The sequence below is a fragment of the Chlorocebus sabaeus genome, chromosome 22, assembly GCF_047675955.1.
Source record: "Chlorocebus sabaeus isolate Y175 chromosome 22, mChlSab1.0.hap1, whole genome shotgun sequence".
NCBI classification, from domain to species: Eukaryota; Metazoa; Chordata; class Mammalia; order Primates; family Cercopithecidae; genus Chlorocebus; species Chlorocebus sabaeus.
The window spans coordinates 20,298,331-20,324,504 of NC_132925.1; the positions used below are offsets into that span (position 1 = coordinate 20,298,331).

The window sequence follows — 26,174 nt, forward strand, 5'->3', positions numbered from 1 at the left end:
ACTAGGTGTCCAGCTAGAAACCTAGTATCCTGTACTTTTCAGCTCTCTACAGACCCCAACAAGAAGCCCTCCAAATAGGCATCTTCCTAGACAAGCAGAAAAAACCTGGAAAAAATTCACTCTTTGGACATCCCTAAAAGTATCTCAGTTTACAAATTAAAAACTTCCCTGCACTAGAACTTCTGCATGTTGAGCTATACAATAATTTTCAAGTTATTGCCTCTATTCAAACACAGTGAGTCACTGGATTCAATGGGAGTTCTCTTGAGGAGATCACATAGGACCTTGAGTAAAAGCAGGGCAGACTCCCGGCAGTAAAACCTTGAGTCACCAGAGAAGTAACAGACATATACTAGAAAGAAAAGTCTTTTTATAATAATAATATTATATAATTTTAAATTATATTTCTGTCTATCTCTATCTGTCGATAGACAGCTGCTGTGACATGGCTCAGAACCCACCTGGGCCCTAAGGAATATTCAAAGCCGCCAGAACACCACTAAGCAGACACTATGCTTGACATACTTACTTTTCTTTCACTTCTAAAGCTTCCCCTTCCTTGTCTTTATCTTCATCAGACTTCTCTCCTTTAAGCATGGGCTGGGAAATGATATCATCCGTGAAAGAACTGAAGTAAGATTTGATAAACTGTGGAGATGGCATCAGAGGTTCACGATTCTGAAATTTAGTCATGTTCAAAGACATCAGAATGGGAAATACTAACCAAAAAAGCAGGTACATTGTAGAACACTTAGAATAACTGTCATAAAAATTGGATTTTCATTTTTCAAATAACTAAAATTAAGCTCCAAGCCACAGAACAAAAGACAGTGGAAAAGGTGAAGCTGCCAGTCCCAGTTGGTCAAAGCAGGTTTTAAATGAGAGCCTTTTCCCTCTACAAAGATGTAAGACCACATCTTACACAGGTGCTGAAAATGTTAAGTCCATTTACCTTGGGCTTTCATCTAAAGATCTTTATTACAGGTAAGTGCCACTGAAAACCATACTGAAATCACATTTCCTGTTTTGATTATTTATTTGAGGCACAGCAACCTAATTCACAATTATGGGAGAATTTTGTTCCTCCCGAAACCCAATTATCATTATAAAGTTTTAAATAAACTGGGAACACCACACCCAAAGGGCTCTCATACTGTATTTTGAATTCTTTAGCTACACAATTCAGCCCAAAGAGTTTAATGGAAACACAGAATTTTAAATTGTATGTGTAACAAATATCATTACTGTTATTTTGGTAATGTCTTCATATTCGAAGGAAGAAAAAAAGGAATTGGCTTTGTAAGTAAATTATCTAATCTAGGATAGATCAATGTGGGATCCAAAGAGAACTAAAAAGGAAACCTAAGAGAAAACCCATATTGATCTGTGGGCACTCTCTGGGGAGAGATTCAATTTGTTTTAATTTAGGATAATAAAATATTTTAAGTCAAATGGTCACCTATCAAGTGATAAATATGCCTAACCTTAGTACTTTATACTAAAGACACTCTGAGAAGAAATACACAGTGGCAATCATTTACCATTTTAGGGGAAAAGCTTAAATAGAAATTTAAACAGCATTTACCTGAAGCTAGATAAATCACTAATGTTTTTTAGTTTCCTATTTCAGCTTAGAAAAGAAGCTATCACCTCCCTGCGTTCTATACAGGGTTATAAATTTAAAGTGAAAATAAACTGTTACAAGAAAAAGATTTAAGTATTAAAGGAACATGATACAAATTCTAGTTCTGCCACTTATTAGCTATGTGATATTATGTATGTCATTAAACTTCTAGTATCAGTGTTCTCCTCTCTAAAATGGCAATGGAAATACTTGCCTTATTTATCTTATACGGTTGTTATAAAAAATCAAAACAATAATATAGAAGGTATTTTGTGATTTACAAAGTGACAGATTAGAAAATGTGGAAACTGATCCGTAACCTACGTAAATATACATTATTTTATATTTTCTTACCATCCTGCAATCCAACCAGTCTAATTACTCCACATTATGTATAAGGAAACTAGGTTCCTTTGAGCTCCAATTTATGGACTCTACCATGGTGTTTTACAAAGTGATTTCGAGAAACACTAGTCTTATGAGATGCTCAAGAGAAAAAAAAATTCATAGTTTAAAAAGACTGGGGCCAGGCGCAGTGGCTCACACCTGTAATTCTAGCACTTTGGGAGGCTGAGGAAGGTGAACTGCTTGAGTTCAGGAGTTTGAGACCAGCCTGGGTAACATGGTGAAACCCTGTCTCCACTAAAGTACAAAAAATTAGCCAGGCGTAGTGGTGCATGCCTGTAGTCCAGCTACACGGGAGGCTGAGGCATGAGAATTGCTTGCACCTGGGAGGCAGAGGTTGCAGTGAGCCAAGATAACAACTACAGTCCAGCCTGGGCGACAAAGAAAGAAAAAAGAAAAAAGGAGAGAGAGAGAGACTGGGAATCACTTCAGCTATACCCCTCTTAAGAGATTCACGACATGCCTTAGTAGATTATTAAAGTCCTGCAGTGAAGAAACTTGTTTTAACTGTTTCACTCAGCTAACATCCAGAGATGTAAAATTAAAAATACAGATTACTAAAATCGATTCAAGAAAAAAGCAAGTTATTATTAAAGGAAAAAGAAACAATTACTTCACTATTAATGGGATTTAACAATGAATCTCCAGTGATGTTTATTGATACAAAGAGAGTATGTAAGTACTCTCTTTACTTACATCTCACTTTGGGCAGTTAACTATAGCATGCCTTTTATACATAGTAACAGTCAGTCTCTCTCACTAAATTTTAATTCTATAAAGGCAAAGGCCATGTCTTTGAACACATCCCTCCAAAATGCCAAACATGTAGCTTTGTTTAACAAATGATTGTTGAATTAAACTACCTGTTAATAATAGCCTAAAACTAATGCCAACTTACACAGTATACCTTTAAAAACTTAACAATATAGAAAAATATTGTTCTGTAAAGGGCCACATAGTAAATATTTTAGGCTTTGGAGTCTATAGAGTCTGTCACAACCACTCAACTCTGCTGTTGTATCTCAAAGGCAGCTGAAAACAACATGTGACTGAACATTTATAAAAACAGGCAGCAGACTGGATTTGGCCTATGGGCCACACTGTGGCAATCCCTAACAGAGATGAATTCCAATATTCTCCAGGTAGAGTACTGGATAGAGCATATATTCTTACTGAAGAAGGACAAGCCATAAAAGCCCAAGATAATAGGAAGAAGAAATATAACCCAGTTCTAATTGCAGTTGTTGCCATTACCACTATGCCTAAGCTTAAGCAGCATAAACTTAGAAAATACCCCTCACAATGTACATAGGTACTCCCTCTATTCCCCAAATCAGATAAATTTACCTTATATTTTTCTTTGGCTTTCTCTTTTCCAAGGAGTTTAAGAACTTTATCGGCTAAAAGCATGCTTTGTTGATTTTGGAACCCTTCTAATATACACACAGCAGTGACATCTAGAAATGATGAAAAACACAAGGGTAAATATAAAATTACTGCAAAGATGGTCAGCATCAACAAATGGGTACAATGTAACTACAGAAAGCCAAACTAAATTCATGGTCAAATGGGACTGTTTCATTTCCAGTTAATTGATTCTTAATACCTAACTTTATATTCTCTATCACCAAACTGAAAGCTCAGAAAGTCACTCCACTTCTCTGGGGTTTGCTTTCTTTACCTGTGAAATGAAAGGCGCTATGCTGCATGATTTCTGATGTTTCTCACCACTCTAACATTCTATATATAGCAAATAAAACAAGGAATCCAGGAATATTCTCTTCTGGCTAGCAACTCTAAGGCATATCAACATAGTGTGGCTCTCTCATGTCTGGTGTTTTTTATAGGCCTGAGTTATTCCTTGTCTCCAAAGCCATCTTGCCACAGCGCTCTCAAATAAATCTGCCTCCATACCTTTTCATCTGGTTATGTCACAGCTCAAGATGCATGCAGTGGTGTGAAATTCAAAAGATAATTCGTTCCTTAACCTCTCAGTCTTTCATTCAAAGCACTCAAACAATGACGTCTCTTCTCTTTCTGAATTAAATTTCTTGTAATTCCACATCCTTGCTCCACCAAACAAGTCAATCTGCTGTTATATTCCCCTGATAACCATGGCTAGTGCCAATGTCAATGTCTTTTTTTCCCCATCCTGTTTCTTCTATGTGACACTTCAATCACCCTCCTCTCTGCCAGTTATTATGTTAGTAACTTCAAGGTCTGGTTCAAAACTCAGGATTCCCTTTTCTAAAACAACACTCTTTCCACATACTATCAAAGTATGTGCCACCACAGAACCTCAAATTTTGCTAAAATGTTCTCTAAAATACCCTCATTTGGGAATCTATACTTCTCTTTTCAGAAAGGGGCCTTTTCCTTTTACTGATGTTTTTAAAGCAGACTTAAATATGAACTGGAAAGAACTTTTAGACTGTAGAAAATTATACTTTGGTTTTGCTTCATGTCACCTAGAAGAATGTACTTCAAAGGCCAGAGGTATACTGTAATTGCAGCTTGGGAAGCAGTGAAATGACCAATCACAGATCACAGAATATTTATGGCATTTACTGAGAATGACAAATTCACTTTGATGCTTTGTACCGATTACATCATTTCCAATTAGGTGTAAATTAGGTATAAAACAATTTCCAATTGGGTATAAAATAATGTTTGAAAATGCCGAGGGCAAAAAACAATGTTTTCTTTAATGATTCATCTCAAAGCTGTATTTATACCTATTAAACGAAATATGTAGAACCTTAGAAACACTATCACTTGCTAAAACCTCTTTTCTGATTTCCTTATTCAGAGAATTATACTAATGCTGATGAGCTGCTAAGTTTAAAATGTGTAGTATATAAACTCGTAATCTTAATACTCATTTAATTCCATAGTTGAGAACAGAGACAATACTTAAGTATCAGCAATCTTAAACCAGAAGACACAGTCTTAATTGCAAAGGAATCTAACTTTTAAAAACAACTGATTCTTGCACTCACAAGGCACAGTTTCATACACATTTACCAATGACTACAAAATCTTAAGTAATTTTCATATGTAAACACAAAATGAACCTCACCTTCTAAACATTCCTTCTTATTGTCTAGCTTCTCATGGGCTTTTGCACGTCTAAAGAGAGCTTTCACATATTTGGGATTAAGTTCAACAGCCTTTGTACAATCTTGTGCCACTTCTTTCCATTTTTGCTGTAATTGAAAGTATTCAAAAAAAGTCACACTGAAGAAAGTACTGTTCAATAGAAATCAGTTCAAACTTAATAGGCTGAGTATTAAAAGTCCTAGAATAAAAAAGTATTCCTAATAGAAACAAAGAGTTAACATCTGTAATACATTACAAAAGCACATATAAATATCAAAAAGTTAAAGAAATAGCCTCAAACTGTTGAGGAGAATAGGGTCACCAGAAACTTTCTATACTATCTAATATTATAAAATCTGAAATATACTTAACTTTGGAGTCTATCTGTAGTCAGCAAAACTATAGAATTTGTTCTTTAAAAAGTTTTGCCATTAATGGAAATAAAAACAACATCTCATAATTTTGAAACAACTTCAAAAAATATATTAGGTTTATTTGAGTAGCATTAACTGAAACTTTAAGCAAATAAAGAGAAACAAAAGGAACAGAAGAAACAACCTAGAGTACATACCAACTGTTCAAAGGCAGCAGCTCTGTTTTGATAAAATGTAGAAAGGTCGACATTCTTCTCTGTAGGGCACAAGCTAATAGCCTCAGTATAGCACTGAATAGCTTGTTCATATTTTCCTGCTTTAAAATATTTATTGCCTTTATTCTTGGCTGCTTGGGCTCTATCAAGAGAGTTCTGAAATGAGAAGAAACAATTTATCAAACACTAACCAACATTCACAGACTCAGACCACAGTAATTAAACAATAAACTGATAAAAACAGGAAGACAGAATGGCTGTTTATAAGGTAAGTTGCTTCATACAAATATCTTCATGGAACAGATTCTAACTAGTAGGATTGTTGAGTCAAAAAGCATATTGTGGCCAGGCATGGTAGCTCATGCCTATAACCCCAACACTTTGGGAGGCTGAGGCGGGCAGATCACTTCAGGCTAGGAGTTTGAGACTGGCCTGGACAACGTGGCAGAACCCCGTTTTTACGAAAAATACAAAAACTAGCTGGGTATGGTGGCACACGCCTACAGTCCCAGCTACTCAGGTGGCTGAGGCATGAGAATTGCTTGAACCCAGGAGGTGGAGGCTACAGTGAGCCGAGATCACACTACTGCACTCCAGCTTTGGGGACAGACTGAGAACTCTGTCTCTGCCCACCCACCCCTCCCCGCAAAAAAGCATGAGAGGTGCCCTGCTATATTGCCCAGGCTAGTCTCAAATTGCTAGGCTCAAGCAATCGCCCTACCTCCATGTTCTAGGCAGATGGGATTATAGGTGCACACAACCATGCTGAGCTAAAAGACACACACACACACACACAGAGATATATACATATATACTTTTTTTTCTCTCTCTCTCTCTGTCACCCAGGCTGGAGTGCAGAGGCACAATCTTGGCTCGCTGCAACCTCCACCTCCTAAGTTCAAGTGATTCTCCTGCCTCAGCCTCCCAAGTAGCTATGGCTACCAGCGCGCACTACCACACCTGGCTAATTTTTTTATTTTTCAGTAGAGATGGGGTTTTGCCAGGTTGCCCAGGCTGGAGGTTTATATGTTTTTAATTTCAAAAACAATCAGACTTTTTCAAAAAGGCTGTAGAACTCTAAACTTTTTAAAGGATTTAAAGTGTGCAAAGGATTTCTAGGAAGCTCTAAGTATCTAAGCTCAGAATATTACATAGCTACTTTAAGCTAGCTAGTGTCAACCAGAATATATATTTTAAAACTGATGTGGGAGGATGAAAGGAACCAAGACAAGCACATATAAATTAATAGATGAACTTAAAATCTTCCATTTGTCAGTAGACTTAATTATCTTCAAAAAGCTTTGAAACATAAGTTTAATTTCAAGGATACATCATATTTCAGGACTATGAATACGTGCCAGGACTAACAGAGACTGCTACAGGACTGACAGAGAAACACCCACAAAACACCCACAATAAAGCAAAACTAGGAATCCCTTATGTAGTTGCAGGCTCTAGGGGGCAATCATCAGGGTGATTGCTAGAAAACTTGCATTTGAGACAACCTCAACAATCCTCCCACTCCACTGGAGAAAGGAGAAATCACATTAGAGTAGGGCTGTGTCATTCAGGAGTGAGGATCTTCTACACGAGAGACAAGTGGCTGGGTACCATGGCACACACCTATAGTTTCAGATACTTGGGATGCTGAGGCAGGAGAATTGCTTGAGCCCAGGCGTTTGAGATTAGCCTGAACAACATATTGAGACATTGAGACCAGACTCTCTTCAAAGAGACAAGTGACAGTGACAGGGCATACCATACCTTGCCTCTGTTTTTAAAAAGACCACACAATCAAGAATTGCTAACAGTAAGGGAAAACCAACCCATACAAAAAGTGGTCCCTATCTCAAATAGAAAAGCAGTATCTGAGAAAGCAGGATAAGCCAAGCAAACAAAAAATTTAGTTTCAAAAAAATGAGAGGCTATCTTGCCATCATTAAAAAAAGGTTGCTCTTAAAGAGCACCAATCAGAAATTTTGAAAATGAAAAAAGATTATTACAATTAATTCAGCAGATTGGCTGTATATTAAAGAAGAAAGCCGAGGAGCGAATTAACAAGTAGAGAATGGGGGAAACCTGACAGAATGCCATGGAAAGAGAGGATAGGGAGATGGGAAGTTTGGAGAAATGAAATGACACGATGTATAAATCCAGAAGTTCCATCATTTGCCTACCTGGAGTTATAAAATGAAAGGCATAGAAAAAAAAAATCTAAGGAATCAGAGAAATTCTTGGAGTTGAAGAAAAATGACACGCATTTTTAGACATTATGGTGAAATTTCACAACAAAAATCCTGAAAGTATTTAAAAAGAAAAACAATCCAGTGCCAGACTGTCACCAACATTTGGTACCAAAAACCAATTAAGTAACAATTTCAAAATTCTAAAGCAAGATTATTTTGTAACTCAAGTCTTATACCTAGCTAAACTAACATTTGAGGTTGAACACAAGAACAGAAATAGAAATGTACAGCTTCCTTACCACTAAAAATAAACCCCAAATAGGGAAACGACCAACACAACAAAAAGCAGAAAGGAAGGAAAAATAAGAAACAAAAAAGCAGAGTAAACATGGCAGTAATCGCTAAACATGTAAATAGTAACAATAAATGTGAGTAGTTTAGATCCCTGCATTAAAAGACTTTCAAATTGTTTAAAATCAAAACTAACTACCTGCTGCCTATAAGGCATGATGTAAAACCAAATGACACTAAGGCCAAACAATTTTTTTTTTTTTAAAAAAGGAATGTAAAAAGTTGTGGAAGGTGAATACTAAACAATAAAAATTTTAAAAAGGCAATATAGACAAAATACCATTCAAAAGCATCAGATGATGTCCAGATAGTGTTACTGATAAAAGGTTCAATCTGCCAAAAAGGCACAACAATCATGAATCTTCAGGTATCTAATAAAGGTTTAAAATAAACTCAATCAGCTGGGCGCAGGGGCTCATGCCTTTGGGAGGCCGAGGCGGTTGGATTACCTCAGGTCAGGAGTTCAAAACCAGCCTGGCCAACATGGTGAAACCCTGTCTCTAAAAAAATAGAAAAATCAGCTGGGATGGTGGCGGGCACCTGTAGTCCCAGCTACTCAGGAGGCTGAGGCAGGAGAATCACTTGAACCCGGGAGGCAGAGGTTGCAGTGAGCCGAGATCACACCACTGCACTCCAGCCTGGGAGACAGAATGTGACTCCATCTAAAAAAAAAGAAACAAAGGAAACAGACTCAAGTATCATTATCTCATGCACCACTAGCTCCAAGACAAAAGGTCATTAAAGTGAAAGACAAACAGAATCAGTATAATTATATATTTTTCTTTTTGCCAAGCAAGTACAACTGAATTTTAGTTGATGTGATTCTACTATACAATAACCAACAGTGTAGTCTTTATCCTGAAGGACCACACTGGAGACCAGTGTAGGAAACAAACAACTGTCAATCTCGCAAAAGAACTATTACTGACAGAAACACTAAAATCCCATTAAGAAAATGTACAGTTATACACAACATAACAATGTTTTAGTCAATGACAGACTGAATATACAATGGTGGTCCCATAAGATTATAATGGAGCTGAAAAATTCCTATTGCCTAGTGATGTCACAGCCATTGTAATGCACTCCTCATGTGTCTGTGGTGCTGCTGATGTAAACAAACCTACTACACTGCTAGATGTATAAAAGCATAGCATATATTGGGGCTGGGTGCAGTGGCTCATGCCTGTAATCCCAACACTCTAGAAGGCCAAGGTGGGTGGATCATTTGAGGTCAGGAGTTCGAAACCAGCCTGACCAACACGGTGAAACTCCATCTCTACTAAAAATACAAAACAATTAGCCAGGTGTGGTGGTGAGCGCCTGTAATCCCAGCTACTAGTGGGGCTGAGTCAGGAGAATCACTTGAACCTGGGAGGCGGAGGTTGTAGCGAGCCAAGATCGTGCCACTGCACTCCAGCCTGGGCAACAGCGGGAGACTGTATCCCCAAAACAAAAAGAGGCCGGGCACGGTGGCTCACGCTTGTAATTCCAGCACTTTGGGAGGCCAAGGCGGGCGGATCACGAGGTCAGGAGATCGAGACTATCCTGGCTAACACAGTGGAACCCCGTCTCTACTGAAAATACAAAAAAAATTAGCCGGGCATGGTGGCGGGCGCCTGTAGTCCCAGCTACTCATGAGGCTGAGGCAGGAGAATGGTGTGAACCCGGGAGGCGGAGCTTGCAGTGAGCTGAGATCACACCACTGCACTCCATCCTGGGTAACAGAGCAAGATTCCATCTCGGAAAAAAAAAAAAAAAAGTATATCAAATACAATAATGTGTAGTACATATACTTGAGAATGACAATAAACAACTATGTTACTGGTTTATGTGTTTACTATACATAAACGATACTTTTTGTTATGTTAGTATACTCCTACTTTTTTTTTTTAAGTTAACTATAAGATAGCCTCAAGGCAGGTCTTGAGGGCAAGAGCTACTCCAGAAGAAGGTTTCTTACAAGAGATGACAGCTCCATGCGTCCATGCATGTTAATGCCCTTGAAGATCTTCCAGTGGGACAAGATGTAGAGAAAGAGGGCAGGGATACTGATGATTCTGACCTTGTGTAGGCCTACACTAATGTATCTGTCTTAGTTTTTAACAAAACATTTAAAAGTTTAAAAAAAAAATTTTTTTAAAAAAGCTTATAGAGTAGGGATATAAAAAAATAAAATATTTTTGTGAAGCTGTACAATGTGCTTGTGTTTTAAGCGAAGTGTTATTTATTTTTTTAAGAGACAAAGTCTCCCTATTTGTCCAGGCTGGTATCCAATTCCTGAGCTTAAGCAATCCTCCCATCTTAGCCTTCCAAGTAGTTGTACGTTAAGCTAAATGTTATTTAAAAAAGTTAAAAAGACCAGGCGCGGTGGCTCATGCCTGTAATCCCAGCACTTTGGGAGGCTGAGGCGGGCGGATCACCTGAGGTTGGGAGTTCGAGTCCAGCCTGACCAACATGGAGAAATCTCGTCTCCACTAAAAATACAAAACTAGCTGGGCATGGTGGCACATGCCTGTAATCCCAGCTACTAGGAAGGCTGAGGCAGGAGAATCGCTTGAACCCAGGAGATGGAGGTGGCGGTGAGCCAAGATCACACCACTGCACTCCAGCCCGGGCAACAAGAGTGAAACTCCATCTCAAAAAAAAAAAAAAAAAAAAAAGGGTTAAAAAAATTTAAAAGTTCATAAAGTTAAAAAGTTATAGTAAGCTAAGGTTAATTATTGAAGAAAAGTATTTTATAAATTTAGTGTAGCCTAAGGGTACAGTGTTTAAACAGTATACTACAGTAGTATTCAGTAATGTCCTAGGCCTTTACATTCACTCACCCACTGACCCAGAGCAGCTTCCAGTCGACAAGCTCCATGTTAAGTGCCCTAAACAGGTGTATCATTTTTTATCTTTTATACTGTATTTTTACTGTACCTTTTCTATGTTTAGGTACCTAAATATTTACCATTGTGTTACAGTTGCCCTCAGTATTCGGCACAATAAAATGCAGTACAGGTTTGCAGCCTAGGATCAACAGGTTATGCCATATAGCACAGGTGCGTAGTACACTGTACTATCTAGGTTTGTGTCAGTATACCTGATGAAATCCACTAATGATGCACTTGTTGGAATCCATCTCTACTGTTAAGTGATGCCTGACTATATATTAGGTGGTTGGTAAATTTTTGAGCCAACAAGCAGAAAACCATTAGTTCAAAGAATAGCAACTACATATACACATACACATAAATCCAAAATTATTCAAGTGAGACACGTGATCTAAAGTAAACACTTCAGGTAATACACCTAAGAAAACATTGGGAAACATATCTTTTCTAACAGTATGGAAATTTCTTTCTTCCTTTTCCTTCTTTCTTTTTTTTTTTTTTTTTTTTTTTTGAGATAGAGTCTCGCTCTGTCACGCAGGCTGGATGGAGTGCAGTGGTGCGATCTCGGCTCACTGCAACCTGTCTTCCGGGTTCAAGCAATTCTTCTGCCTCAGGCTCCCGAGTAGCTGGGATTATAGGCGCACACCACCATGCCAAGCTAATTTTTGTATTTTTAGTAGAGACAGGGTTTCACCATGTTGGCCAGGCTTGTCTCAAACTCCAGATCTCAGGTGATCCAGCCACCTCGGCTTCCCAAAGTGTTGGGATTACAGGCATTAGTCACCGTGCCCAGCCTGGAGATTTCTTAAAGAACTAGAATAGATCTACCATTCGATTCAGCAATTCTACTACTGGGTGTCTACCCAAAGGAAAAGAAGTCATTATATCAAAAAGATACCTGCATGTGTATGTTTATTGCAGCACAATTCACCATTGCAAAGATATGGAACTGGCCAGGCGCGGTGGCTCATGCCTGTAATCCCAGCACTTTGGAAGGCAGAGGTGGGTGGGTCACCTGAGGTCAGGAGTTCGAGACCAGACTGGCCAACATGGAGAAACCCCGCCTCTATTAAAAATACAAAATTAGCTGGGCATGGAGGCACATGCCTGCAATCCCAGCTACTTGGGAGACTGACGCAGGAGAACTGCTTGAACCTGGGCAGCGGACGTTGCAGTGAGCCAAGATCGCGCCATTGCCCTCCAGCGTGGGCAACAGGAGTGAAACTCCGTCTCAAAAAAAAAAAAAAAAAGATAGGGAACCAACCTAAGTGCCCACTGATAGAAGTGTAGTATATATACATCATGGAATACTACTCAGCCATTAAAAAACAAAAATGAAGTAATGTTTTGCAGCAACTTAGATGGAGCTGAAGGCCATTATTCTAAGTGAAATAACTCAGAAATGGGGAACAAAATACCGTATGCTCTCACTTATAAGTGAGAGCTAAACTACAGGTACACAAAGGCATACAGAGTGATATAATGGACCATGGACACTCAGAGGAGGAGGGTGGCAGAGCATGTGAGTGATAAAAAACTACATATTGGGTACTATGTACACTTGGGTGATGAGTGCACTCAAATCTCAGACTTTGCTACTATACAATTCATTTGGGGTACAAAAACCACTCGTACCCCAAAAGATATTGAAATAAAAAATAATAAATATATATTTTCTCTCTTCAGTGTACTGAGACTTGTCAAATGAGGCAGAACCTAGGACCAAATCTACTCTAGAAAACAGGTTACATTTTGAAATGAAAGCTACAATATTAAGGTACAATCTAGGTAAATCTAGTGGAATACAAAGTAAGAAAATCAGGTTTTGCTTAGGATAGTCAGTGAAGGCTACTCATGAGAATCCGCTCTGAAATAAAAATGACTAACAAAAGACAGGAAAGTACTCCAGGAAGGAAAAACAACCCTAAAAGGATTAGCCCACGTACTGAACCTCCGGAGATCACAAAAGCACCAGCCTCTAAAAACAAGTCCTGCGACATGATTACATGACTACATTGCAAAAAGCTGTCAATGATACACATCTGGCAATAAGAAAACTATTGTAAATTCTCAGCATTTATAAAATATTAACCTGATGATCATGCATAGTCACTGTAAATGAAAATGAGCCCCAGCTACTCGGGAGGCTGAGGCAGGAGAATGGCGTAAACCCGGGAGGCGGAGCTTGCAGTGAGCTGAGATCCGGCCACACTGCACTCCAGCCGGGGTGACAGAGCGAGACTCCGTCTCAAAAAAAAAAAAAAAAAAAGAAAAAAGAAAATGAGCTAGAATTAAGTACATTAATCTGCATGTGAGAAAATAAAATAGGTATTAACTTGTCATCATGACACACTTATACCCAGGTAAAATATACCTGAGGTGGTTTGATGTTTCTCTTAAAACGGTTTTGTTTTAAATTTCTCAAACTCAAAAAGCGTGTATTATACTTGAATCACAGCTTTATAGAAGTAGGAAGTAACTCTGGAACACTTGCTGTATGAGAAACAATGTTTCAATACTTATTGACCAATTGTTACTTTCTTTTCATTTTTTTTTGAGACAGCGTTTTGCTCTGTTGCCCAGGGGGCACAATGTCCGCTCACTGCACCCTAAATAACTCTGGAACACTTACTGTATGAGAAACAATGCTTCAATACTTATTGACCAACAGTTACTTTCTTTCTTTTTCTGAGACAGAGTTTTGCTCTGTTGCCCAGACTGGAGTGCAATGGCAGGATCTCAGCTCACTGCAACCTCAACCTCCTGGGTTCAAACGATCCTCTCCCCTCGGCCTCCTCAGTAGCCGAGATTACAGGCACCCGCCATCATGCCTGGCTAATTTTTGTATTTTTGTAGAGATGGGGTTTCACCATGTTGGCCAGGTCAGTCTTGAACTCCTGCCCTCAGGTGACCCACCTGCCTTAGCTTCCCAAAGTGCTGGGATTAAAGGTGTGAGCCACTGTACCTGGCCAACCAATTGTTACTTTGATATGAATCAAACCTAGGATAATAATACCTAAGATAATAAGGATTCAAACCTAGTAAGGAATAAAACCTAAGACAATAAAAAAAGTCCTTTCCCATCTCACGTCTTGAAATTTTAAAAATCTACAACCAGCCCCACCTACTAAATCATAATAACTCTTTGCCTAGGAAGAATATACTTGCATAATGACTGCTTCTGCAGGATTATGGTTGCAGGTCATACATAATCAACTCATTTACAAAAAGTATGCCCAAATGAGGTTTAAGATTTACATGGGGCCGGGCACAGTGGCTCATGCCTGTAACCCCAGCACTTTGGGAGGCAGAGGTGGGTGGACTGCTTGAGGTTAAGAGTTCAAGACCAGTCTAGCCAACATGGTGAAATCCATCTCTTATTAAAAATACAAAAATTCACCAGGTGTGGTGGCAAGCTACTTGGGAGGCTAAGGCAGGAGAATCGCTTAAACCTAGGAGGCGGACGTTGCAGTGAGCGGAGACTGCACCAAGGCACTCCAGCCTGGGTGACAAAGCAAAATTGCAACTCAAAAAAAAAAAAGAAAAAGAAAAAAAGATTTACATGGAATCCAGCATTAACTGGTAGAACAAAAATGAAGAGCTGGAAAATCTGAAAAAATAAACCACTTGTGAGATTTATACACACACACACACACACACACACACACATAATATAAGCTTAGGGATGTCAAAGGAACCCTTAATTATTAGTCAAAAAATGAAACTTCATTCATTCAACACCTGCTATGCACCTGTATTAGGTTCTGGGAATACAATGGTGAACAAGATAGAGCCAGTCTCAGCCTTCACAGATTCAAAAGCATAGCAGGAAACAGGAATGAGTAATTCTAGTACCACGTGGTAAGTGCTATAAAAGGGAAAAGTCCAAGGTGTTACAAAATCACATAGCGGTGTGCCTAGGTAGAGAGAAGTTTCAGAAAAGGTGAAATGACTTCTGTGTTGTGATAAGGAGACTAACAATCCGTGAGGCTGGTATTTGTTTGTTTGTTTGTTTTTCTAAATCAGGAAAATGTAGTACATCAGAAGCAACAGGAAAAGTTACGACATTTAGCGTACAATGTGAAATACTGCCAAGGATTAAGATAAACATTGAAAAGTGTAAACTAAACTTAAAGAGGAATGTCATTGGTGTTCCTGATTTTAAAAAAATAACTCAAAACAGATCATTTGGGGGAGACAATAATTTCATTTCAAACAAGGTGACTAATAACAACAGTTTATGCAGTCCTTGACCCTTTACTAAAATGTGTAGGTACATCTTTCCTTTCCTACTGTAGTAGGCTGGCTTTGATTATTGGTTCCTAACCATTTCATATGGGTTCAACTCTGTGTAATGTTAAATATGAACACAAGAATGACTGCATTTTTTATCATCAAATAACAATTGGACAAAAAGTTACTATGAAGTCAATAACGCTTTTAAATAAGTGCATTTTTCTAAAGAATCACAGAATGTTTGAAAAAGAAGTATCTAGGACATTGGTACAGCCAGGACACCATGCTTGGAATATATGTGTGGTGGTCCCTTGTGATGACTCAAGCCCACAGATTGAGAAGTATTATGGATAATATCATCTTCTAAAAAGTCTTGCAATTTAAAAATTTTTAAAAATTCTTTTAAGTCCAAAAAAATTACTGAAGCAAAATGGCACATCATGGTAGATTTCATAATGGTTCAAAATGGAATATGATCTAACACTTTAAGCACCTCAGTCTGAGACACTATCAACTGTGACTAAATGTTTTTCTTTAGTGATACCCCAATATTTCCATTAATTAAAACAACTATGAATATCCTTTGCACTTCCTGTACAAGTTTTTGCTATCCCAGAAAAAAGGTAATTGTACACTCTAATTGTAAAGGAAAATCTCAAACCCAATAGACAGAAACCCAGTAATTCTATCAGATCATTTTACATTAAGGTAAACATAAGTCAAAAGACAAAAATGCAGATTTTCCATTCTATTTGCTGATATCAAACCCTAAACAGACAATATTTGTCTATTTATTCATTCCCTTAAAAACTGTAGCTATTGCTTAGGTGGAGAAAGGACAGTTAGGGCATCAGGATTCTGCCAGTTTTCCATCAGTGAAAGCAAATGCTTCTGGTTGCGAAACCCATAGAGGATGCCAATTTAGAGGTGCTATTCAAATGTATAGCAATTTCTTCAACCACAGACAAGAAATTACAATTACTGATCAATTATATTTAGATAGTCTAATAATAACTCTACGGACGAGACTATTAAAAGAAGACAAAAGTAGTCTTTCAACATTTACTGGTCACCAACAGTTAAGATAAAAATTTCCGTTTAAAAAAACCACAAAGACCTTCTTATTGTTGCTTTACCAAAGAACAATCTAGTAATTCAAAGATGCCAGGTGTAGGCCTACAAATTCCACAAGATGAACAACGGTAAATGCAAATGCTTTGCCCTGTTTTATTTGGGGCCAAAAATACATCATTTTAAAGCAGTTTAAGTAACACAAAGAGTCCAATCTTAAATTCTAATTTTTAACAGCAGTCAGATGAATAAAAATGTATTTGTGGTCGGGGGTGGTGGCTCACGCCTGTAATCCCAGCACTTTGAGAGGCCAAGGCGGGCAAATCACAAGGTCAGGAGTTCAAGACCAGCCTGGTGAACATGGTGAAACCCCATCTCTACTAAAAATACAAAAATTAGCCAGGTGTGGTGGCGGATGCCTGTAATCCCAGCTATTCGGGAGGCTGAGGCAGGAGAATCACTCGAACCTGGGAGGCGGAGGATGCAGTGAGCCGAGACCTCGCCATTGCACTCCAGCCTGGGTGACAGAGTGAGACTCCGTCTCAAAAAAAAAAAAAGTTAATTGTAAAGTAAAACTAAAAAACTCTGAAATATCATGAAATTTAAATTCATCAGTGTTGATCCAGACAACGTGGAAAAGAGGAATTAAGGAAATCTAAAATCTGAAAAGGAGTCGGCTAGGTTTTATTAAACATCAATGGTACAGAACCCCTGGGATGAGGTGGGGTGGCTGAAACCACAATGAAATGTTAAAATCTAGTTTCAGCCGGTGAGGTGGCTCATGCCTATAATTCCTAGCACTTTGGGAGGCCGAGGTGGGTGGATCACCTGAGGTCAGGAGTTTCAGACCAGCCTGGCCAACATGGTGAAAGCTCGTCTCTACTAAAAATACAAAAATTAGCCAGGCACGGTGGCACATGCCTGTAATCTCAGCTACTCGGGAGGCTGAGGCAGGAGAATTGCTTGAACCCAGGAGAGAGAGGTTGCGGTGAGCCAAGATTGCGCCACTGCACTCCAGGCTGGGTGACAGAGTGAGACTCCGTCTCAAAAAAAAAAAATTGAGTTTCATGTATACAAACTATCTTTATTTTTAATGTTTACAGAACTGAAAACTTTTTGGATCTTTCATTTTACCTACTATTCTTCCATGATTAAAACTAAATTAACAAACGAAATAGAAAATGACTGGAGAATTTCAGACATCCAAAAATGATGTAAGACAAGTGATAATTAATTCAAAGAAGCCTCTTCATAACTACTTTTAACAGCAGCAGTGAGCTATTATAAATGATCAGAACCAGAATCATCAATTTTTAGTACTAGAAGAAACAGAAGAGATCTAAGATTTTAATCTTCTTATTCTACAGGGATGATGCTAAGGTCAAGGAGATAAAATGACTTTCCCAAAGTAGCAATGCTGGAGAGACCACTATAAAGCTTAGAAATCCTAGTTCTCATAGTCCATAGGTTCTTCTACTACCCCGTCATAAACCTTTTAGAAAATAGGCAATGCTTCACCCTCCCATGGGAAAGATCATATGGTTTTCTCATGTCCTAGCACAATGCCTCACACACTGTAGATAATAGTTTGTTCATTCCTATACCAAAACTTCCTTTAAAGCTAATTTGACATCCTAGTAAAAATATCTTCGCCCTGGCACGGTGGCTCACACCTGTAACCCCAGCACTTTGGGAGGCTGAGGTGGGCAGATCACCTGAGGTCAGGAGTTCAAGACCAGCCTGGCCAACATAGTGAAACCCCATCTCTACTAAACATACAAAAATTAGCTGGGCATGGTGGCGCACACCTGTAGTCCCAGCTATTCCAGAGGCTGAGGTACGAGAATTGCTTGAACCCAGGAGGCGGAGGTTGTAGTGAGCTGAGATCACGCCACTGCACTCAAGCCTGGGCAACAAAGTGAGACTCCGCCTCAAAAAAAAAAACAACATGAATAGTATGAGATGGAAATGACTTGCATACGTATTTAAGTGTATACACTTGGATACAACTGGAAGTTACTTGACCAACTGTATATACATATTTATAAAACTGGGAGATATTTGACCAAACGTTTCTCTGACCTCGACTTACTCTGGTACTACCACTGAACAACTCCAGACCCAGATAAAATCCACCACACCCAATCCCAGTAGTGTCAAATGCAGCCAGGCTAATTCTCTGCACAGCTGTCAGATACCAAAAGGATTTAACAATCAGTTCACCAAAACCATACAAAGCTGTTCACTAAATACTCCAATGCTTGGACTAACATCAGAGAAACTATGTCATGCATATTAGGCTTGGTCTTGTACATTTCCAGGTGAAATGGAAAAACTGAATTTAAGATGCTTCCAATCAAAAAGTTTAAGAAGTCACTCCCATTTTTTTGGTGTGTGTGTGTAGGGCCTGGACCTGGGGCAGAGGGCTGTGTGCAACCAAGCCTGGTGAGCATTACTGTGGCTGCTACTCTTCTGCAACAAGAGGGGACAGTGCAGTGCAGAGCGTTTTCTGAGAAAGGCCAAGGGGTCCGGAGTGTAAAAGGACACCTCGGGGCTGGGGCATGGCAGGGGAGGTTCCCGGGTCGCTGAGCGCTTGCAGTCAAGGGTGCTTCCGGGCCGCTGAGAGAGAACGAGCCTTGGGAGCTTGATAGTTCTGCTTACAATTCAGAGGCTGTAAAACAAATGCCACTGAACACCATTTCACTCTTCAGAACCTGTGTAGTCTTTCTTTTTCTATGTACAAAGCCATCTAATCGGTTTTTGGGGGGTTTTTTCCTGCTTTTGTCAACAACCGTCACTGTAGTTGCCCACTTACCCCCAGCAAAAACACACTCTAAAAGGGGGAGTGGCTCGTTATTAAAAGGCTCTTACCGATTAAGTTGTAGGCTTTGGGAATCACAGAAACAGTTCGTATCACGATACGCCAATTGTTAATGGAATTTAGCTTCCTTCACTTATTAAACACAATCATCACATTTGCAAATGCCCCACTCCCATCTACAACACTAGGAATAAATGCTGTGTCACTGAGAAGAAAAGCAAAAGATTTCTCTGAAACCAAAAGGAAACTGTCAAAGAATGCCAGTAACCTGTCATCGGGCTACTCCTGTGCCCTCCACTGGCAGGCAGAAATGAGTCTCCCTAAACCCATGTGCTGCGCTGCCGCTTGGCAGCTTCCGTCTGATGGGAAGCCCCCTCACTGACACAGCCCGCCAAGGAAAAGGTGTACCCGCGTTTCCACCTCTACGGCCTGGGGCTACTTCTCACCATGTCCAAGTGAGCACCGGGACCTTCAGGGTGTCCGCTGCCCGGGGCCGGACTGGCCCTGCCCTCCGGGGTCTTCCGTTCGCTGTTGCGCTTCAGGCCGCTGGCGTCGCCCCGGCCTCTGGACTCCCGGCGCCGTTGCTGCCGACTCCACAGGTATATGGCACCCGCGCCTAGCAGCAGGGGTGCCCCGACCGCCAGAGCCAGCTGCCATCGCGGCAGCCCCCCCGTGCCCGGGCCCGCAGTCCCGCCGCCGCCCACCCCACTCCCGGAGCTTGGTGCAGCTGCTGCGACCACCGCCGCCTCCACAGGCTTAGAGGCGGCCATGACGAGTGTCCTCTGCCACCGCCTCCCTGCCTGTCGCGAGCGCCACAATCACCAAGCAGCGTGCGAAGGAAGACCGAAGGAGGGAAGGAAGGCAATGAGCGAGCGAGCACGCTAGGCAGAGAGAGCGGACGACAGAAAAGGGCCAGAGGTCACCGGAAGCCCAGGGCATGCCGGGCCAGACCTGGCCGTCCTTCTCCTCCAGTCTCAACCGTAGAGGGAGAGGAGGGGCGGAAATCACTTCCGGGTTAAGGGAAAGCGTGGGTGTGAGTGGAAGTCCTCGGAAACCGTTTTTCTTTCTTTTCGCCCCGCTGCTTTTCGAGAGATTGACTTCTGGAGTCCCGTCGTAGCTGGTGTTGTCCCCTTTACTTTCAGGAGAGAAGGGCAGATGGCCCTCTTGCCTACTGAAGCCGAGGAGGGGCGCGTATACAGCTGGCTAGCGGCACTGAAGAGATCAGAGCGGAGGAAAAAGCCGTGCCGTAGCACTGGAATGGGCGGGAGTGGCAGAAGAGTTGTGAAGGCTATTGGCTGGCAAGGGTGGTGGGCGGGGCGTAGAGCTAGCTACCCAGTTTACTGGTTGATTTCGGATCCAGTTTTCCCGTTATAGCCACGTTGGCACCTCTTGAATCTCTGTGGCCGTTAGCTCGGTTTTCTGCCCGCGTGCCCGGGAAACCAACGGATTGGAAGGACTTTTAAAGATGTATGAGGAAAGAGCTCACTGCTCAAGAAGGCTGCTGCATCACTGAACTTCCTACCACTAACACAGCCAGATTTTAGTTTGGACGAATTTGAGGTTATAGGGGAGGTTAGCGATGGCAGAAGACTAGGTGGAAATGGCACTTCTAGGTTGGCTGCAGTCGAAACGGTTTGAGCGTGGTCGCTGTGGCTTATCGTCGCCACCAGTTACGAAAGCGATGACTTCTACGTTGTTATTCTTAAACTGAGTTGGTAGAAATGCGAAGCGTCAGGGTTCCCGCCGGCTTCGAGCCTTTCTTGACGTGTTTGTATCTTGAGCTGATTTCTACGTGACACACCAGCCCACATCTCGCTCAGGTCCGCACACCCCCCGGGTTGTTTTGCAATAGCTGTCTCAGCCCTCTTCTCCCCTCATTCCCAGATCGTAATTTCAATTCATAAACTTTCGTTTCTGTAATAGCTTTATCAACTCTTTTTCCGATGCTCTGCTCCAGATCTCTTAAAACATAAAATTACCTTGCAAGGCATTGTTTGGAATTCACGGTGTTTTCATGAAGAAAAGACAACTATTAATAGAAAATCAGAGTCCAGAACTATGGCGCTCCATTTCTGGTATACTGGTTTGCAGAAGCCTTACATTAAAATTTCATAAATGCTTGTTTTGCTTTCAAGTGCAACAACATCACAGTAGAGCTACAAAAAGATTGAAAGGAGATATTTTATCAAGTGGCACCAAAATGGATTGATTAAAATAGAATGGCCTGATTTGAAAGAATTTCAGGATCACCGGTTTCTCCTGCTTCATGTAAGTTCCTATTAGTAAATTGCCTTCGGGCAACAGAGTTTCTTAGCAACAGACTAAAAAAATGGGCTAAAAATAGGAATGGAATTGAGTTGATCGTTGCAGGCAATCGGCTTCTCTCCCCTCCTGATCCCCCAATCCCCAAAGGCAAAATTTCTTCCCCTTAGTATAAGCTCTGCCTTGCCTTTTTCAAAACAGAAGTTAGGATTTTTTGTTTTCTGAAATTTCAGTTTTTCTGTGGCCTGTCGGAGGATTGTAGAATGCTAACAATTACAAACTTGATAGGAACTAAAACATATTTAAAGGTTTTTTGTTTTTGTTTTTGTTTTGAAAAACCTTTTTCTTATTTATTGGAGTAAGCAATACGCTGTTATGGTTAAACTCCAAAAGTTACAGAGTTTACTGTGAAAAGTCTTCCTTCAATCCCTGTCCCCCGCTGCACAGTTCCCCTCTCCAAAGGGAATCGGTGTTATTTTCTCGAAACATAAAAATGTTTATCTGAAGGCCTCATTTTGTTTGGCTTTATTTTTAAGGTTGGCATTAGTAAACAAATCTGTTCTGGTTACTTTTATACTTTGATAAACATCTCATTTCCATTCCCTAGCCTATGCTGCTCTATTCTCTTCTCCTCCATTTCCTGATTGATGGTAGTGTAGAGCCACATTGAGAGTGTCGCTTACTGGCTTTGGGACCTTACTGATCTGCTGCATGTTTTTCTAATCTGTGAAATGGTGAAAACATCTACCTCTCAGGCCATAGATTTACTTAGATAATATTTAAAGTTCTTTTGATGTTTGTTACAAAGTAATAGATATTTGATGCTTAGTTCTCAGTTTTTCTAAATTTTAAAGTCAAGAAGTAATGGACTGCATTTCTAAAAAATTGAAGTTGTGTATATGTGAATATAGACTTTATCATTTTCTTGGTAGATTAGTGGAATTCAACTGAAGAAGCTTTCTTCACCTTTGATCTGTATCTTAGGAGGCAGTTGAATGAGATAGTCTAATGGACTAAGTTGTGGAAGACCTGAGTTATTTTTTGTTTTTTGTATTTTTTTTTGAGATGGAGTTTCTCTTTTGTTGCCCAGGCTGGAGTGCAGTGGCACCATCTCGGCTCACTGCAGCCTCCACCTCCAGGCTTCAAGCAGTTCTCCTGCCTCAGCCTCTAAGTAGCTGGGATTACAGGCCACTACCATGCTGGGCTAATTTTTTGTGTACTGGCCAAGCTGGTCTCGAACTCCTGAACTCAGGTGATCTACCCACCTCAGCCTCCCAAAGTGCTGGGATTACAGGCATAAGCCACCATGCCCTGCTGACCTGAGTTCTTATTCTAGATTTTAATACCACTGAGTAGTGTGTGTGACCCTGGGCAACTCTGCTTTCTTTATAATGTGAGGAGGGGTGGATTAGATTATTTTTAAGGCTCCTTATTGTTTTAAAATGATGCAGTCCTGTCCCTTCAATTGTCATTGCTACATGAAAAGCCTTTCAGATTGCTAGAGTTGGTAAATAGCTGGTTGACTGGTGTCCAAGCCTTCCAGCCAGTGCACAAATCTGCTTATATTAAGCACGTACATATAGAACAACTCTATTCTCTTTCAGCTGTCTGATGTTTTCATTCAATTTTTCCTTACTGAAAAATTACTGAAAAGAATTGTCTACATCTGTTACTTATTTGGCACCCATTTCATCCAAAATCTGTTGTAATTTAGTTTACAACTTTATAGTTAGTCTGAAAGTGCTTTAGAAGTCATAAAATCCTTTTTTTTTTTTTTTTTTTTGTGGGGGAGAGGTTGGCTGTCACCCACTTTTACTTCATACCACTGATTATTCTCTCCTTGAAATGTTTTTTCCCTTGGCTTTCAGGAGAATAGATTCTTCTGGTTCTTCTACACTCTGACCAAACTCTAGATCAGTGTTGTCCGTCACAGCTTTCTATGATGTTGGAAATATTTTATATTTATAATGTCCAATATGGTAGCCACTAGCCACATGTGGCTATTGAGCACTTGAAATGTAGTGTGACAAGGACTACAGTTTTCATTATTTAATTGACTTAAGTAGTATCATGTGGCTAAAGACTACCATATTGGACAGCACAGCTCTAGATATTCCTCAAGTGAAGAATTTAATAGAATATGTCTTCTTCTTTATTTTCAATCTCTCCATTAGTAACCAAAGTAAATCTCATTGCTTCAGTTACCATTTCTGTGCAGATAATCACAGTCTATATATCTTTTGGCATAGCTTCTCTTTTTACCTCTAGCCCTATGTTTCCTACTAATTACTCAGCAGTTTTTCTTGGATTCCTGACTTTTGTCAAAAATATAACTCATCATCTTCCCCCACCCATTCTTTCTCTGTGTTATCCTTTCTTCTTTTTCTTTTTCTTTTTTTTTTTTCAAGACGGAGTTTTGCTCTGTCGCCCAGGCTGGAGTGCAGTGGCGTGATCTCGGCTCACTGCAACCTCTGCCTCCTGGGTTCAAGTGATTCTCCTGTCTCAGCCTCCTGAGTAGCTGGGACTACTGGTGCCCGCCACCAGACCCGGCTAATTTTTTGTATTTTTAGTAGAGATGGGGCTTCACCATGTTAGCCAGGGTGGTCTTGATCTCCTGACCTGGTGATCCACCCACCTCGGCCTCTCAAAGTGCTGGGATTACAGGCATGAGCCACTGTGCCCAGCCTGTGTTATCCATTTTTTCTAATAATACCACTATTACCTGAGCAGTTACTCGTATTTGAAACCATAGACCTTTATAGACCTCTCTCTTTTTCAACCTTACCTACCCAAGCACAAATGATTATGCTGTTGTATTTATATACACACATAAACACAAAATCAGCTGTTAAGTCTTCAACAAATTCAACTTTGTTGTAGTATCTTTCTATAGTTTTCTTTTCACATCTTCAGACACTTCTTAGTTCGTATAAGTGAAAACTCCTGGCCGGGCGCGGTGGCTCAAGCCTGTAATCCCAGCACTTTGGGAGGCCGAGACGGGCGGATCATGAGGTCAGGAGATCGAGACCATCCTGGCTAATACAGTGAAACCCTGTCTCTACTAAAAAATACAAAAAACTAGCCGCGCGAGGTGGCGGGCGCCTGTAGTCCCAGCTACTTGGGAGGCTGAGGCAGGAGAATGGCGTAAATCCAGGAGGCGGAGCTTGCAGTGAGCCAAGATCCGGCCACTGCACTCCAGCATGGGCGACAGAGCGAGACTCCGCCTCAAAAAAAAAAAAAAAAGAAAACTCCTAAGAGTACGTATAACACATAACAGATGCTCTATAAATAGTTTCTTCCCATCTTACTCAGTTCAGGCTGCTATAACAAAAATACCATACAACTACTTAGCTAATAAACTATAGAAATTTATTTCTCACAATTCCTGAGGATGGGAGTTAGAGATCAGTGTGCCAGCATGGTCAAGTTCTGTAAGAGCCCTCTTCTGGGTTGACGACTGCAAATTTGGTTTGTGTCCTCAAATATTGGAAAGGGGCAAGAAAGTTCTCTGGAGTCTGTTTTATAGGGGCACTTAGGCACTCATCCCATTTTTAAGGGCTCCACCTTCATAATCTAATCACTTCCCAAAGGCCTCAACACCTAATACTATCACATTCCCTTCTTTTTTCTCTTTTATTCATTTCGTTCATCTTCCCTAAATCCTATATTTGCTTGCTTCCCAGGTAACTTCTCTGCCTCTAGTGCCTCTCTTCTATGTGTTACCCTGCACCTTGATATCAAATTGCTCTTCCTATAGCATAACTGTAATTTCACTCTTGAGCACAAAGACTTTTAAATCCTCTTCACTTTCACTATAAGGTTCGATGTTTCTGCCCACCCTTGCCTCCCTTCATACACCTCTTCACTTTCCTTGGTCTAAGATATTAGCACCTAGCACTATTAGAAATTACCTATGTGGGCTGAGTGCAGTGGCTTGTGCCTGTAATCCCAACACTTTGGGAGGCTGAGGCGGGCAGATCACCTGAGGTCAAGAGTTCAAGATCAGGCTGACCAACATGGTGAAACCCTGTCTCTACTAAAAACACAAAAATTAGCCAGGTGTGGTGGCGCACGCCTGTAATCCCAGCTACTCGGAAGACTGAGGCAGGAGAATCGCTTGAACCCAGGTGGCGGAGGTTGCAGTGAGCCGAGATCACCCCACTACACTCCAGCCTGCCAATAGAGCAAGACTGTCTAAAAAAAAACCTCTCATTTTGTACAGCCAGAGCCAGAACATAGGTGGTGTGATGGGTAACTTCACGTGTCAATTTGACTGGGCCATAGGATACCCACATAGTTGTTTAAACGTTATAAATGTGTCTGTGGTGGTGCTTTTGATTCCTTGATTTTTATTTTTTTATTTTTATTTTTTGAGACGGAGTCTTGCTCTTGTCACCCAGGCTGGAGTGCAATGGCATGATCTCAGCTCACTGCAACCTCCCCATCCCGGGTTCAAGCGATTCTCCTGCCTCAGCCTCCCAAGTAGGTGGAATGACAGGCGCCTGCCACCACGCCTGGCTAATTTTCGTATTTTTAGTGGAGGTGGGGTTTCGTCATGTTGGCCATGCTGGTCTTGAACTCCTGACGTCGTGATCCGCCTGCCTCGGCCTCCCAAAGTGCTGGGATTACAGGCATGAGCTACTGCATCTGG

General features: G+C 40.6%; 2 protein-coding genes across 3 annotated transcripts in view; one reads left to right on the forward strand and one right to left on the reverse strand.

Moving 5' to 3' along the window:
• TOMM70 (translocase of outer mitochondrial membrane 70) overlaps positions 1–20,293 on the reverse strand; it is a 37,955-nt gene extending 17,662 nt beyond the window's left edge. The window contains exons 1-5 of the mRNA XM_007986053.3: positions 19,708–20,293; positions 5,700–5,873; positions 5,109–5,235; positions 3,377–3,486; positions 530–678 (exon numbers count right to left, since the gene is read on the reverse strand). Of these exons, the coding sequence (XP_007984244.1) occupies positions 530–678; positions 3,377–3,486; positions 5,109–5,235; positions 5,700–5,873; positions 19,708–20,031 (884 nt within the window). The 5' untranslated portion in view covers positions 20,032–20,293. The remainder of the gene's footprint in view (positions 1–529; positions 679–3,376; positions 3,487–5,108; positions 5,236–5,699; positions 5,874–19,707) is intronic.
• A 208-nt stretch (positions 20,294–20,501) lies between these two features.
• Positions 20,502–26,174, forward strand: part of LNP1 (leukemia NUP98 fusion partner 1) — a 51,142-nt gene continuing 45,469 nt past the window's right edge. Inside the window, exons 1-2 of one of the 2 annotated variants that reach the window (XM_007986055.3) lie at positions 20,502–21,081; positions 21,397–21,529. The gene's annotated coding sequence lies outside the window, so the exon portion shown is untranslated. The remainder of the gene's footprint in view (positions 21,082–21,396; positions 21,530–26,174) is intronic. The other variant, XM_007986056.3, reaches the window with a different exon arrangement.